The sequence below is a fragment of the Dreissena polymorpha genome, chromosome 2 (assembly GCF_020536995.1).
Source record: "Dreissena polymorpha isolate Duluth1 chromosome 2, UMN_Dpol_1.0, whole genome shotgun sequence".
Taxonomy (NCBI): domain Eukaryota; kingdom Metazoa; phylum Mollusca; class Bivalvia; order Myida; family Dreissenidae; genus Dreissena; species Dreissena polymorpha.
Genome location: NC_068356.1, coordinates 146,328,688 through 146,343,899, shown reverse-complemented (window position 1 = coordinate 146,343,899; position 15,212 = coordinate 146,328,688). Strand labels below are relative to the sequence as shown.

Below are 15,212 nucleotides of genomic sequence, written 5' to 3'. Positions count from 1 at the left end.
GGAGATAAAAAAACGCAGATAAAAATGTTTTCTTGAAATAGAACGTGCGTCACTGTCAATTTATGAAGATGACCTTCTTATCAAAGCATTTTAAACTGCATGAAGACTAAGTAGCAACACTTTTGATTGGCACGCCCTTGTCAAATGGTTTATTGTTGCTGTCACGATAAGCAGTTTGATACGCAGATGTTTTATACAGTATCGTCGAAACGTTATTAAGAAAACGTTTTAAATTGTTTTGTTTCATCTGCGCATTTATTTTTTGGATATTTGTCAGACATAATGTTGACATTCACGGCGTGTGTTGCGTCCTTTATGTTATGTTATAATGTTTCATTGGGTGAGTCGTGGCTAGTAAAAAGTTAATGTTCATTCAACGATCTTCACAATAAGCAAGTAATAAAAATGTATTTTATGAACATATTTTATATTGTCGCCGCAATGGTTAAAGTCCAGCATCAACAAGGCGAACACAAGAACGTTTCCTGGCACTGATATCGGCAGTGACCAGTGCTCAACAACATCAGGCTGAAGTTAAAAAGCAAGCGCAAAGAACCCCCGTACTAGATTTGAATTGGAGAAATTGAAAGATGCAGTAATTGCAGAGGTATTTTAAGCACAGATAGGTGGCATGTTTGCAGCCCTGAGCATCATAGACAATGACATCGACAACATCAAAGATGTCCTACTGTCATCGACCGAAGAAGTCCTTGGGAGAGAGTGTAAGAAGAACAAGCTATTGGTGACGAACAAAATCATTGACTTATGTGACAAAAGAAGAGAGCTGAAGCATGAGAAGTACACCAGCCTGGACTCTAGGGCAAATAGAAAGCGAACAGGGGGCTTGGGAAGACGAAGAAAAAGCCAAGGAGAAAAGGATCGAGGAATCATGTATCATCATCGACAAACAGATGACCACAGGCAGCATCAAGAAGGTCTACAGCACCCTCAAGATCATCACGAAGACCAGTAAGCCCAAGGTCAGTGGAATAGCAGACACTGACGGGAATCTCCTTACCGAGAGTGCCGCAGTCCTAAACAGATGGGGGCAATACTTCAGTGACCTCTACAACTATCCGCTTCAACCAGACTCCAGTCTCCTTCAGAACGATCCCAGACAAGAAGCGGGCGACGAAAGTTCGCCCATACTTAAGAAAGAGATGGAGGAGGCAGTGCGTAGTCTCAATGAAGGACAATGTCCGGGAATGGGCAACGTCCCTTCTGAGTTGACTAACAACGGAGGAGAGGCAACGAATGCAGCATCGACGGCACAATTCCAAAAAATCTGGGGGAGAGTAAATGGCACAAGGGGTGGACCCGGTCATTGGTCATACCCCTACCGAAAATGGACAACCTCAAGTTGTGCGAGAATTACCGCACCACCAGTCAAATCAGTCATCATAACAAAGTCCCGCTACGCATAATCCTTAATCAATTGAAAAGTAAGGCCAAGGAACTGCTGGTCGACGAACAGGCTGGATTCAGAGCTGGGCGGAGCACAATAAAACTGATCTTCAACTGCAGAATAATCTATAAGAAAGACCTGCAATGCCAACGTGAGCTCTTCCACAACTTTATTGACTTCAAGAAAGCTTTCGACCGCGTGTGGCCTATGACATGTTATGAGAGGATTGAACATTGACGAAGGGCTTGTGCAAGTCATTCAAACACTTTAAGGAAACGCCAGCAGTGCAGTACTTCTCAATTGACAACATGGGGATTTCTGCAGGACAGCAGAACGTCAGGGATGTGTGCTCTCTCCCGTCCTGTTCAACATTTTCCTTGATAACAAACAAGTGATGCAGGGGACTCCCTTTGACCACCACACCTCTATCTCCATCGGTAGAAGACCTATTTACAACGTGAGATTCGCTGATGACATGAATCACATTGGTGGCACCAACAGTGAACTTCAAGATCTCACCAAGATACTCTATAAAAGAGCAAGATCATACGGGATGGAGGTCAGCACGGAGAAGTCAAAGATCATGGTGAGCATCACGACCAACACCTGTGCAGACATCACCATGAACGGCGAGAAGCTAGCAAAAAGTGACCAGCTTCATGCACTTCGGCGCAACCTGTCCAAGGATGGTACCAGTACCGCTGAGGTCGTAATAAGAATTGGCAATGCAACCGCAGCGTTGGCCAAACTGAACAGGTCGTGGACAAGCATTTTTGTCAGCTTCCCCACCAAGTACAGGCTCTTCAAGTCCCTCGTAGTCTCCATCCTACTCGTTGGCTGCTAGACATGGACGCTTCACGCGGTTAAAGAACGCAGGATACATGCATTTGAACATAAATGTCTTCGAAGACTGCTCCGCATCTCCTAAACGGAGCACAAGAGAAAACGATTACGTCCAGAACATGACTGCAACACGTGTTGGTACACAAGAGCCCCTACTGGCGACCGTCAAACGACGAAAGCATGTTTGAATTTGATACGTCACTAGGCATGACTCTTTGTGCAACACTGTTCTCCAGGGCACGCTAGATCTTCAGATAAAACACTAACTTACGAAGAATAATGATGGAACACTACAATGCGATGATTGGAGTTGTACGGTTTAAAGGATTGCTAAAGAGCAACATAGCTACGAATGTTTTGGTTGGTTTGAGATTGAACTCGAGGCATGGTGATATTTTGTATAAATTTTCTTAAATTGAAGTTAAGCGTCAGAATCATTGCCTATTCGTTAGTGGGTACAGAGGTTACACGTTCATACTTTTATTTATGATAATACTTAGTATCTACTGTTGTCACAACTTACTTGTTTTGTTGTGGTTTGTTTAGTAAAATTATGTTTCTTTATTTTCAGTTGATGCGTTTTGCGACCATTTCGATTTCACATCTTGTCGATGTCGTGCAGCATTGGATAAACAATGGTGTTGGATCTGCCCATGTCCTAGTATGAACGAATGATTTGTTATTCCACTCTTTTGAACTGTTCAATAGGAAATACAATGTAAACATAATTAATAGTTTGAAAGGACTTTATCGCGTTTCCAATGTTTGAAAACCACGTGAACATCAAACAAAACAGAATTACATAACCAAATCTTAGTACTGTTCGCATGACATAAATAAGGTTTAACCCATTTATGCCTAATAGAATCCCCCATCCTTCTAAATTGGATCTTTTTATTTCCAAAATTAGGGATGTCTAGTATATTTATTTCTATATTTAGAATATTTCTTACAGAAATTCCTTTAAGAAAACAGCGCAGTCCCTGATGAGACGCCTCATCATGCGGCGTCTCATCTTGGTCTACGCTGATTGCGAATGCCTTTTTTCTAGACGCTATGCATAAATGGGTTAAAGAACGTGTCTATAAAGATACTTTTGTTCGTTTGATATTGCAAATATATCGGTAGACGTTTTTGTTAACATATCCGATCCTCTTCGGTGGATATATACTTAATTATGTGTTGCGTTTTTGCTTCATTGTTAACTTGCTTATACGGCGAGAAATGATTTCTCATTACAAATGTTTATTATTAACCCTGTTTATTAACGTTTCGTAACGAACTCCAACCGGTCAGAAAGAAGACACAAATAATTCAGTGACAGCAGCAACAAAAATAGTATTTAGAACGTAAATAAGAACATTTACTGGAAATTGTCGTATCAGACATATTTATGCACGGCTGAATATACGTAGACTAATGTTGAATGTTGTGTTTGTGAGGGTCCACGTTCCGCAAAATTTCAAACACGGGCATATTTGCAAGATCTTTAATCCGTAAAATGAATTGCGCGAAAATATCGTTTTTAATCTGCAACAGTGACATTCTCAGAAATGCAATGAAAGGATTGAGATATTGTTAGTAGCAATAATACGTGCGGCGTTACTTGATTAGGCTTTATTTGGCATGAGTCAAATTCTGCACACATCATGAGAGGAAACCAGATCGTCTAGAAATAAACACCTCTTTGTTGATTGAATTTCGACCTAATATGGACTCCGAAACAAAGTTATGCCGTACATGCATACACCGTTAAACACAAAGTGGTAGGAGGGTGGGGGGGGGGGCGGGGAAAACTCTGCGTGGATTTTAACATGAATTACCGCCGATTCGCGGAATGCCGGGAGCTCGAACATTATTTACTGTAGCTCTAGTCGACCCGAAGTGAAAATCCCCATTTTTTTATTTAGTCAACAATTGTGACTTATTTTATTATTTTCATAGCTCAATAAGGTCGGTGGACGTGGACAATTATGGTGATATCTAAATAAATTTGCGCAGGCCATCTGTCGCCCGAGATGTTCAACTTTAATATTCTTATAATTGTTTGTTTGTTTTTTCACAATTGGCTTTTTGTCCAAAGGTTTGGCTTCTTGAAGAAAGTGTGGTCACATCTAAATATGACGACCAAGTAGCTTTAAAGTGGTGATGTGAAACCACTATGTATAGAATGGATTTTACTGGCCATGATAATGATACTTTCAAACGTTTATACAATAAATAAAAGAACATAAACAATGGAGACGACAGATTAAGTGAAATGTTACACAACTTATTACAACGATCCCTTTAAACCACGCCGTTCCTACACGATATTGATATTTTCGTAAAGTTTACTTAATTAATATAATATAACTCGAACTTACATAATGGAGCATTAATCTTACTTATTGTTGCTTTTCTTGTACAAATTTATTTCATAACTACCCGTACTTGACGTCCTGATTGCAATCAGTAGTGTGCTTCTCATTCAGATTTAATAATATTATTCCACTCGTAATATTTCGAAGTTGTACTTAGTAGTTACTTGATTATTTTAATCTCGTATTTACATGATGGTGTAATTGCCTTACTTTCTGAATCGTAAATATTATATGGCGTACTTATCGTATTTTCTTAATGTTACTAACGTAATGCTACACTAGTGGTACATATGTCATGGCGTATTTCACATAATTGTTTAATAATCACACTTACTTATTAGTGTTTTGCTGATACTTATATTTTAATGATCGGACTTAATAATGGTTGTTCCAATTGCAAATGATGGTGTTCCACTTGTATTTGCGCCTTATACGTATATTTATATCATCTTAGGTAGGGATATAGAAACCATTTTTTTCATAGGCATTTACCAATACGAATGATATGTTTAGTCCCAAAATAACTTAATGGCTATTTACTTGTATACCTGACAAAGATAACAGAACTATAGATATGGAATATGTAATTTTGCATATAATATCACATTTTATGTTCATTTCAGCTTTAACAACTGCACCTTCAACAACATCAACTACTGCTCCAACAAACAGATCAACTACTATGCATACAGTCACTGCACCTACAATGCCATTAACCTCATCAAAAATTACGCATGCAAGTTTACCACCAACAAAAACGACAATGTCTATAACAGAACCAATAACTAAACCAACAATTTCGCCGATAAAAGGTTCTTTTGTGTCATCCACTGCAGGTTTGTATTATTACCATGACGCTATATTTATAGCATTTCACATTCAGACATTTACCGTGGGAATGTATTAGAGATTTAAAAAATGTTAAAAATATGTCAATAGGACAGTACTTGTCGTCCACAACTATAGTTTTTTTATTGAACTGTTTTTCTTTCAGGAGATCAATTTTGCCTGCAATGTGACGAGGTAGTTTCTCCGCATACATGCAGCACCTTGAATATATGCGGAAGCAAAGAAGTAAAACAATGTATGTACTTAAACATACAAAACATCTTAAGGTTTAAGTTAAAATATGGACATAACTAGTTTAGTAAGCGAAATGTGTCTTACATGTATGCACACACTTTAATGACTTCGTGGTCTGTTAATTCATTTATTGTAATATTGTATCGTATACATTTTCATCGAAATTATATCTGTTTGTATGTCTGTGTATCTGGTTGTTCACACACCTTTCTCCCTATATATATATATATATATATATATATATATATATATATATATATATATATATATATATATATATATATATATATATATATACTTATTTGACAGATTATTACGGATTAAATAAAATGTATTTTCTCCAGAGCTGTTATGTTGACTCGTTTGTCAACCATTTGGGAGGAATACTGTACAGACTGGGATGTCGGGACACAAATGTACGTTTCATTTTAAGGTGATAGTAGGTTTGAACATATAGTGGGTATGCTAGCTGAGACAGTTTATATTTACAATGTTTAAATGTCAACTATTCACTTTAAGATATTAAACCGTATTGCATAAAATGTAGTCAAAGTGAGTATGAGTATATGCATATGCATGTATTCAAAAAAATGACCATAGCAATATTTATTATTTAGTGATGTTGATTATATAAAAAATATATTTCCAGCAATGCAGTATATCAGGCAAGAGGGAATTGTCATCAAGCACAGAAAAAAGACACACTCATTCTGGTCAAGTGATGCACAACACGCGAGGAACATCGAATATGTCTGTTGACACCGTTCTAGATGATACAGGAACCTCATTTCTGTGTTCTCAATGTTGCAATGGAAGCCTTTGTAACACAGGCGGATGTGGGATTACTCGTAAGTGTTGTGGGCGTGTTTGCGTGAACAAAAATCCAAACGAATCGAGATAATAATATATTTCGGAACGATGGATAGTATAACATATGAACATCTGAAAATGACCATGTTTAAGTACAGTAATTGAAAAAAATGCAAAGAAATGAAATTTTATAATTGCAAGAAATATTATCAGATCAGAAAAAGTATTGTAAAGATGTCTTTTATTCAAAGCTACTTCTCAATCGAATTGCTGATATAATTAAAAACAAAACACCACTTACAAATAAATTGAGATCACACTGTGACGTGATAAATTTCTGTTTGTGTGTGTGTTGATAGCAAGTATATAAAGGCTATATCTAAGAACGTATTTAAATATGCATAATTGCTTTAATAATTATCCACGTGCACAAAATCTAGTTAATATAATATTTATTTTGTAAGAAAACACTTTAACTTCCTAGCCTTCACGGACATGCGTCTTGGTACGAGAGGACCGATGTGTTTCAGCTGCCCTCAACAAAGTAGGGCGGATGACTGTGACGCATTCAGACTCTGTGGAAGAGACCAGGTAAGGCTGTTTATACTTCGATCAGCATTTACTGCAACGTATGAACAACAATGTATAAACGGTTATTTAGATTGGAAGTATGTGTAGCAGATTGTTTTATAGAAATCACCTGGAATTTCACATATGACCATCGTCACCAAAAGAGATGTGTTAGTTTATGCCCCTGGTTCTTGTTTAGAAAGTGTTAAACATATTGTACACTGCACCTTGTTTACTCGTGTCATGCAAAGACGTGGTAGTAGATGCGGTTCAAGGGGATTCAAACCTGCGAAACATAAGTTCTGGCAAACGTGTGTTGCCAATTGAACACTGGACTTCTCCAAGACTAAAACTGTTTAAATTGGAATTGAGACAATTAAAATCTAATTCATATACCAATCCATCTATTAGCCAACTAACTATCTTGGGCAGGTTGACTGCTGTAACCAAGTAATGATTTCATATATAATTCAACGTTGACCTGAAAATGCATTATTACGCATATTTATCCCGGTATCTTGAGCCATCCCATACATTATCTTATAATGATTGCTTTTATTTAACTTTACATTAATTTTTTAAACGTATAAGAAATATTATCAGAATAGTTCATAATGTTAGATTTATGTAGAATTTATAAGTCAGGTAATATCAGTTATATTTCAGATGTGTAAGCTGGAACAAATAACCATCATTGACATCGTTCTCTGGAGAACATCCCGTGAGAATGCAAGGGTGATTGAGTATCTTAAAAGAACATCAAACGACGTCAGGATCTAAATTTAGCTTAAAAAGATATTATCTGGTTATCATACGACCATTATAAGTAGCTAATGTTAATTAAACATGTTACCTCTTATTGATTTGTATGTTGGTGATATGAGTCTATCTTGTACTTATATGTTAAGCTTTTTATTAAAGCTTAAATATGGGTTAAGTCTGGAGATATTAGGCGCCCCAAAATCGGTTGTACACTCCTTATGCGTTTATTTGTGTTGACAGTCCCAAGACTGTTTCCCACACGTTATTAATGTGCGCTGGTTTTGGTCACTTGTTTCGTCCTGTACACAAATGGGGTTCAAATGGTCACTCAAATAAAGAAGCATTCAGTGATGCTAACAATAATTTTCTCTCGAATATACAGTTTCACTATATTTAAAATTGTCCACGTAATGGATTTGCAACTTTACACTGACTGTTGTGAGAATATCACTAGAAATAGGTTGCTGCATTAAATACTATTTAACTGTTATAGTTTTATTGACACATTGTTAAAATTTTCGTGCATTATGTACATTTTATATCATTGAATTAACACTGATTCATTTAAGTTGTTTATTTTTGTAGACCTGCCAAATGCTGATGAACAATGCAGGTACTTTCCAATAATTCGTGGCTGAGTGTGATATTAGGCTTTTATTGTATTTTAAGTCCGCAAATGGAGATAACACCCGTTTCAATCAGTTTTTTACATTACACTGATGCGTTATCGTTTAGAATTATTTTCTTACAGTGCCTTTTATGATTATATGTTTTTTTTTTAATGTTTTGTTCTAAACTGAAAATATCGAGCATTTAACAATTCATTAAGAAATTGCGTTCGATGTCAATGTGTTAAATAATTTGAAAAACGCTGTTCAATTATGAATCCTTGTTGCCTAACTATACTTGCATGTGGACTAAAAGATAACACATCCATAAATTACAATTTACAAATCGTGTCATACTTTTAAGGTGCGATCAACAATCTAAGATGTCAACCATTGAACTAATTATATGTTTAGTTTCCGAAAACACTATTGTATAGATTAATGCGTTTAAATCAAATTTTACACTTAACAAAATGTTTAAATATTATTAATACATAACGTTAAATGTATTTTGCATGTTTAAGCACAGACTGTACATCGACCTGTTGCGCGTCTCATCTGTGTAACAACGAGTGTCCAGGTATGCGTCATGCATTCGAGGTTTAAGTAAGCAAATCTACAACAATTTACACACAATATAATATGTGTTTTTGCTCTCTACGTGTGATGCTAAGTATAAGTAGTTTTCATCCTGTATTTCCCGTCGTATATTAAAATGTATTCAAAGTTAAGGTATTTTCAGTTCAAAATAAAAAAACGTCATGTGCATGAACAACGAAAACTATAGTCTTCAAACTTCTATCGTGATAATGTACAATCTACACTAAACGTGAATGTTATCAAAACTAATTTTAGTTGTGATAAGTAGTAGTATGCTCTCATTGTAATATCTATTACTATGACGTCATGTTGTCGATTTGATTTTTGTCAACGAGAATGACGTCATTCGCTTACTGCATATTAATTAAAAAGATGTGATATACTACGTTGGACAGATAAGATAACGTCATTGATAGGCGGGAACGTCGTATAAATATTGATGAAATATAGAAGTACAGAAGAAAATAGTCCAAATGAATAGTTTTAATAAGTTCTTGCTTAGAACTTACGGTAATATTATAATCAAAATAATATATTTATAACCATAAATGGTTGTCGAATAACGAACGGTCGAGAGAACATGTACACATTAAGAGAAAGTGTAGATCTGCAATGTTGAATCGTTTCAAAATAAAAAGCTTTCGTAAATACTTCCCACAGGACGCCACAGAAACACTCGTTCTTTCTTTAGTCATTTCCTATCTGGACTATTGTAACGTTATTTTGTACGGCATCTCCCAGTGTGAATTGGCAAAATTACAGCGTGTTCAAAATATGTGCGCAAAATTGGTTTTAAGCCGTAGAAAAAGTGACAGTTCAAAACAATCACTTCACGACATGCACTGGCTGCCAATCAAGGCTAGAATCGAATTCAAAATTCTTACATGCATGTTTGACTGTTCAAAAGGTTATGCCCCTGAATATTTGACCGAACTTTTATCCACTCCGATTTCTAAACGTAATCTTAGATCAGCAGCATCATCAATAGGCTGCTTTAATGTACCTTTCATCAAGAAAAGATCATTCAGTGATAGAAGCGTTAGTACTGTAGGTACAAAACTATGGAACAACCTCCATTTGAGTTTATGTCCATGTACTTCAATAGACACTTTCAAAAGACTATTTAAGACATACTGTTGCTGTGACTATTCTGGATTGTTTTAAGGTAATACGTGATGTACCTTTGATCAGTTAATAAATAATTTCATCTTTTAAAGACAATATTTAAAAAAAACAACAACACAAAGATAATATATACAAATATATAAAATCGGGAAACTACATTATTTTTAAATGTTTTGTATAAACTTGTTTGATACTTGGCACTGGTGTTCGTTTTGTGACTTGTGAATGAGGATTGCCTCGCTCGCTTGTTGCGGATCGTTCGCTGTGTCACTCCATATTGTTGTATGTTTTTTAATTGTGTTTAGGTTTTTATTTCTATTTTACAACGCCATTGAATATGTTGTATTCGTAGAAAAAGGCGTTCAATCAAATGCTCTAGTTTCAAGTTTCAATATAGGTGCGTATTATTAAATTATCTCGCGCTTTGCATTATATGATCTCTTCACTACTGACAGTGGATTATTAAGAATCTTTAATATAAAAATATTATTTCATAAGTTAGATGTCCAATTCTTATTGTATTTCTTTAAAAAGTAATAATTGCCAGTAATCCACTTGTTTATGCAATCCTTTAGTAAAATGCCGCATCCTTCATTGCCAGTTGGATTGTGGCAGTCCTCCATATTACAAAAAAGACGTCAATGGCTGTGACACAGGATTGGGTACACAGGCCCTCATTGGATGAAAGAGGATGTGTTAATTGATTAATGGATGTTTTATATAAATGTTTTATGTTCTGGTATTCCAATGTTTACTGGTTAAGAAGTTTTGTTCGAAGGTGTCCATATGTTAAAGATGAAAGCACTGACATACCCATCCAGAGACGAGAATGTAATGATAATGTTCCGTGATTCCAAATATTATATTGTTGTTTATAAGAATAAATGTTTTTGATGATATAAAGAAATAAGACGAAGTGTGAATTCCGATTATTTTGATGGTATTTCCCAAATTAAAAATTATTCTGCCTTTTATATTATAAAAATGCATTTTTAATTTTAAGGTTATTCAATTTAGGTCTGTTTAAGTACCATGTTAACAAAGTGTTTGTTCCACTATGATTTGATTATGAGACATCCATCAGCCTCACATACTTCAACACATGTTTGAAAAATCGCATTATGTTGTGCATGAACGTTGTGCAGGTCTAAAAATCATCGCTTCTACCTTTTAGGATAACACTATTTCGGACCCGATCGCTTAGTTTACATATTGTGTATTGCCTGTTATTCAGTAAGCACGATGCAACACGTTGTGTATACTGGTGTACAGTTTCCGTTTTAAATTGAACTACAATAAAATGCAACGAAATTAAAATATTATACTGATTTGATTTAGCATTGACCTTTTAATTCTAAGTGAATATTTTACATATTCGGATATTCGTAGCATGGCAATATTACCAACGTTGTCTTACGTTCTCCGTAAATTTGATACACACTTCTATATACAAAGTCCCACACCACCTCTCGATAAGAATAGTATTAGAATTTTATATAGCAATTCCGATATCCACCCGGTATACTTATGCTTGCTATGGTAACTCTATTATATGAGTACATATACATTGACGTAAGCACTAAATTAATTTACCATCATAGCCTCCGGGCTGTACTAATGTTACACGTTCGTCTAAAAATATGATGTTTAAAACGGTTTTATTAGCGGTAAAGATACAAAATGTCGCAAATTTTCACAAATTAGTTTTACTCGCCATTGTAATTCAAACCGGAATTGACATAAGTTCGACACATGCTAATGCTCTCAGTAACGAACCTGAATTATAGGGCTTCGAATGTGATATTTCTCGTAACTTAAGTAAGAACAATTGATGAAAAATGGAAGATGATATTGATAATCAAGGGTTTTCCGGTAAACCGTACATTTATGAGCCGGAATTGTGTGACTTAAAGTAAGATGTTTCTGAATTCTGCTCGGACAGCGAGGAATCTCGCGTGGATGCTCAACATTACCATCTTGTTGAAAATAGGGACTTGTAAATAAATAATAGTATTTTTTGTGTTTAATAAACATCTCGGAACAAAACACAATTTAATGTTTATTTCTTTGATTGTAATTCTACAATACGATCGAATTGAATATGACTTCTGTGAACGCAGAATAAGTATCAAAACAGAACGGATACTTGCAACAGGTCTGAATGTTTTACTGAAACTTCAAATACAACTTCCACTATAATTAACAGATGAAATCAAAACTAGGGCTTGCAGATGTACCGGTAGATATGATGTGGGACCGTGGTGTACAAGATGCTGCTGGTAGTGTTAAATGTCTATGATGTAAAGTTGTTTAATTAGGGGTGTTGCTCTTATCTGATACCATACGGTGTCTGCCAAAATCAACTAGAGATATACCCACTGATAAGACACAGTTACAACCAGATACTAATAGCCATAAACTACATGACACAATTTACATATCTGTGTTGAGTAATACAAGTCACTGGTAAATTGTGTCATTTTGATATCTCATTTGACTGGTGGCGATATTTGTGTAGGTTGAGAAAGTCCTTCCCTTTGTGACATTTAATTGAACCAAGATAATGATTATTACTGAGAAATGCCAAGATGATAATTTCTTGTGAAATCAAAACGAATGATTATAACCCTTGCACAAAACTCATAGCATTTTATATGTAATTCGGAATGTTTTGTAATAAATAACCGAATGATGTTCCGGTTTACGGAAAAGAAAATGATCGGTTTTAGTATCAAAATGATTTGTGCCTTTTTTGATGATTCCAATCGTTTTACTATAGATTTATCTATAAGATACAAGTTTTCGTTATGAAAACGGCATTTCTCCTGTAACACTATTAATGTTGCTATCAAGACAATCGTTTAAAATTGAAATGTATATTTTTACCAAAACAATTATTTATTATTTAACGGTAACTTTTATGTGCACATTTTAGCATATTTATCAATCTTCTCACTGCGTTTTGATTCAATCAGAAACAAAAAAATGATAATACTGAATCCAAAATATTTTGAAAATAATCCGATAATATCTACAAAATAATACAGGATTGGTTTGTATGTTGCCGTTTAGTCATTAAAATTAATATCTTAAAATGCCGCAGGTCAGGTAATGCTTTTAATCGCATGTGATTCACCTTTGTTATTGTAAATAATTAAAATGAATAATTATTGAAAAATTAAATAAAAGTATACAAAATAAATATGTGGAGTAATTTAAATAAAATGTTAACATAAACAAGACTTAGCTTATGCTGAAACGTCAAACAACCTTTAAGAAATGCACTGAAAGGGCAAAAGGTCGTCGTTATCTTCATGTCCGTTTTCGTCTCACTAAATAGGAATATTCAATTTAGCAACAATAGGCATTTAGTACGAGAAACATTAAGAGGATATATGGGTTTAAGCATATTTACAGATACACCTTAAAGTATCTTTATAAGCAAAACCATTTTGTGCAACAGGGACGTTTATTAATCAATTAAATTCGTTTCTGATTGTTGGAAACTCATTTCATTCGGAGTTTTGTTATTTGACAAGACGGAAACGATAATGGTCACCAAAATGAACAACCGATTTGATTGTATCGCCTCGATTTTGGTGGTGTTAGTAAGATTTTCGATAGTATTAGGTGAGTTGTTTATGGTACATACGAGGATATATTCTTAAACCTAAAGTGCGTTAACTCAATGCTTATGGCGGTTTATGAAATATTATGATGTTTGCAAACGAAACAATTAAATGTTTAGCCAACGTATATGGACGGATTGGAATACAGAATGGGAGGTAATAAATAAGAAAACAAAAGGAACAAAAGAAACGAATAAGGCATGGTATCAAACTTAACTAGAATACACATCTTTGTGTGAATACTTTCATTCTACAAGAGTGTACATTCCATAGTAGATAGTATTATTATTATATTTGTTTCCCGCAGATTCCAGTCTCGTAAGACGTTACTGTAACAACTTTAACCCGTTCTGCGCATGTCTACAGTACAACAACGGCTGCTATGAATGCCCCGCCTCTTGCCAAACAGGTTATTATATAAAACCCAGTGAACGCGTACACACAAAACAAATACATGAGTAATTACATTTGTTCAGGTCGACATACGATATCAGTCGTACTGACGAGTTCTGACGAGTCCAATGATAAACATGCGTTATGTATAATATCATGATTATGTGAACAACGTGCATATGAATTCTACTTCATTGCATCCGTTTTAAATTCTTGCAGTGGCTGTTAAAGCAAATTCATCGTTAAAGCTTAATGGTAATTTTAAATCCATTCATGTAAAATGTCAAAAGTACTTTAAATTTGTTTTTTTTTTGTTGCCTACTGCACCATTGAAATGTTTATGCAAGCTACTTCCATTTAAATTGTGTGCTGCCTAAGCGTATACGACTTTGTTGCCAATGAATCCATGGTGGCGATTTATTGTCTCATTGCATTTTGTGCATGTATTGCGTAATTATATACAGAGAACGAACAAGAAACGTGACGTTATATCGTATAGTAATACACAGAGAAAAAATCTGAAAGGTGTGTGATAATTTCCGGGGTGTACACAACTTATGTATGTGTGTTTAGGCCTTCATATTTGTTTGCGGGGATATAGTGAATGCAAGGAATGGTGTTCAGAGGCTTCTTTGTGCGAGGACTAGGTTTGTGAACAAACCAATGACCTTTAGGTTCATTGGTATTTGAATGAGATACAATCTACGGATTTTGTGTTTTAACTTGGCGATGTCATAAGAGCAATCAATTACTGAATAAATACTGTTATCCGTTTACTAAAAGATAAAATTAAATATTGTTATATTACACAGGACAAACCCCATCGAACGTCGGAACAAACAGCACGACTTCACCAACATCGAACTTAAACTTGTCCAACTTCCATGAAGGTGCATTTCCCGGAATGCTCACTTCCACAGGTTAGAGGCATAATTATTTACTATTACAATACAACTCAACTGTTCTGTTATCAATTATAAACGATCAATCCATTTTAAGATTAAATGCTGAACAAACAATT

General features: G+C 35.0%; 1 protein-coding gene across 1 annotated transcript in view; it reads left to right on the top strand.

The window, feature by feature from the left end:
* The first annotated feature begins 260 nt into the window (after positions 1-260).
* Positions 261-15,212, top strand: part of LOC127869340 (extracellular matrix protein A-like) — a 33,210-nt gene continuing 18,258 nt past the window's right edge. The window contains exons 1-11 of the mRNA XM_052411835.1: positions 261-340; positions 2,820-2,909; positions 5,606-5,685; positions 6,039-6,110; positions 6,344-6,542; positions 6,989-7,095; positions 7,741-7,795; positions 8,422-8,449; positions 8,969-9,024; positions 14,106-14,207; positions 15,004-15,111. Of these exons, the coding sequence (XP_052267795.1) occupies positions 283-340; positions 2,820-2,909; positions 5,606-5,685; positions 6,039-6,110; positions 6,344-6,542; positions 6,989-7,095; positions 7,741-7,795; positions 8,422-8,449; positions 8,969-9,024; positions 14,106-14,207; positions 15,004-15,111 (955 nt within the window). The 5' untranslated portion in view covers positions 261-282. The remainder of the gene's footprint in view (positions 341-2,819; positions 2,910-5,605; positions 5,686-6,038; positions 6,111-6,343; positions 6,543-6,988; positions 7,096-7,740; positions 7,796-8,421; positions 8,450-8,968; positions 9,025-14,105; positions 14,208-15,003; positions 15,112-15,212) is intronic.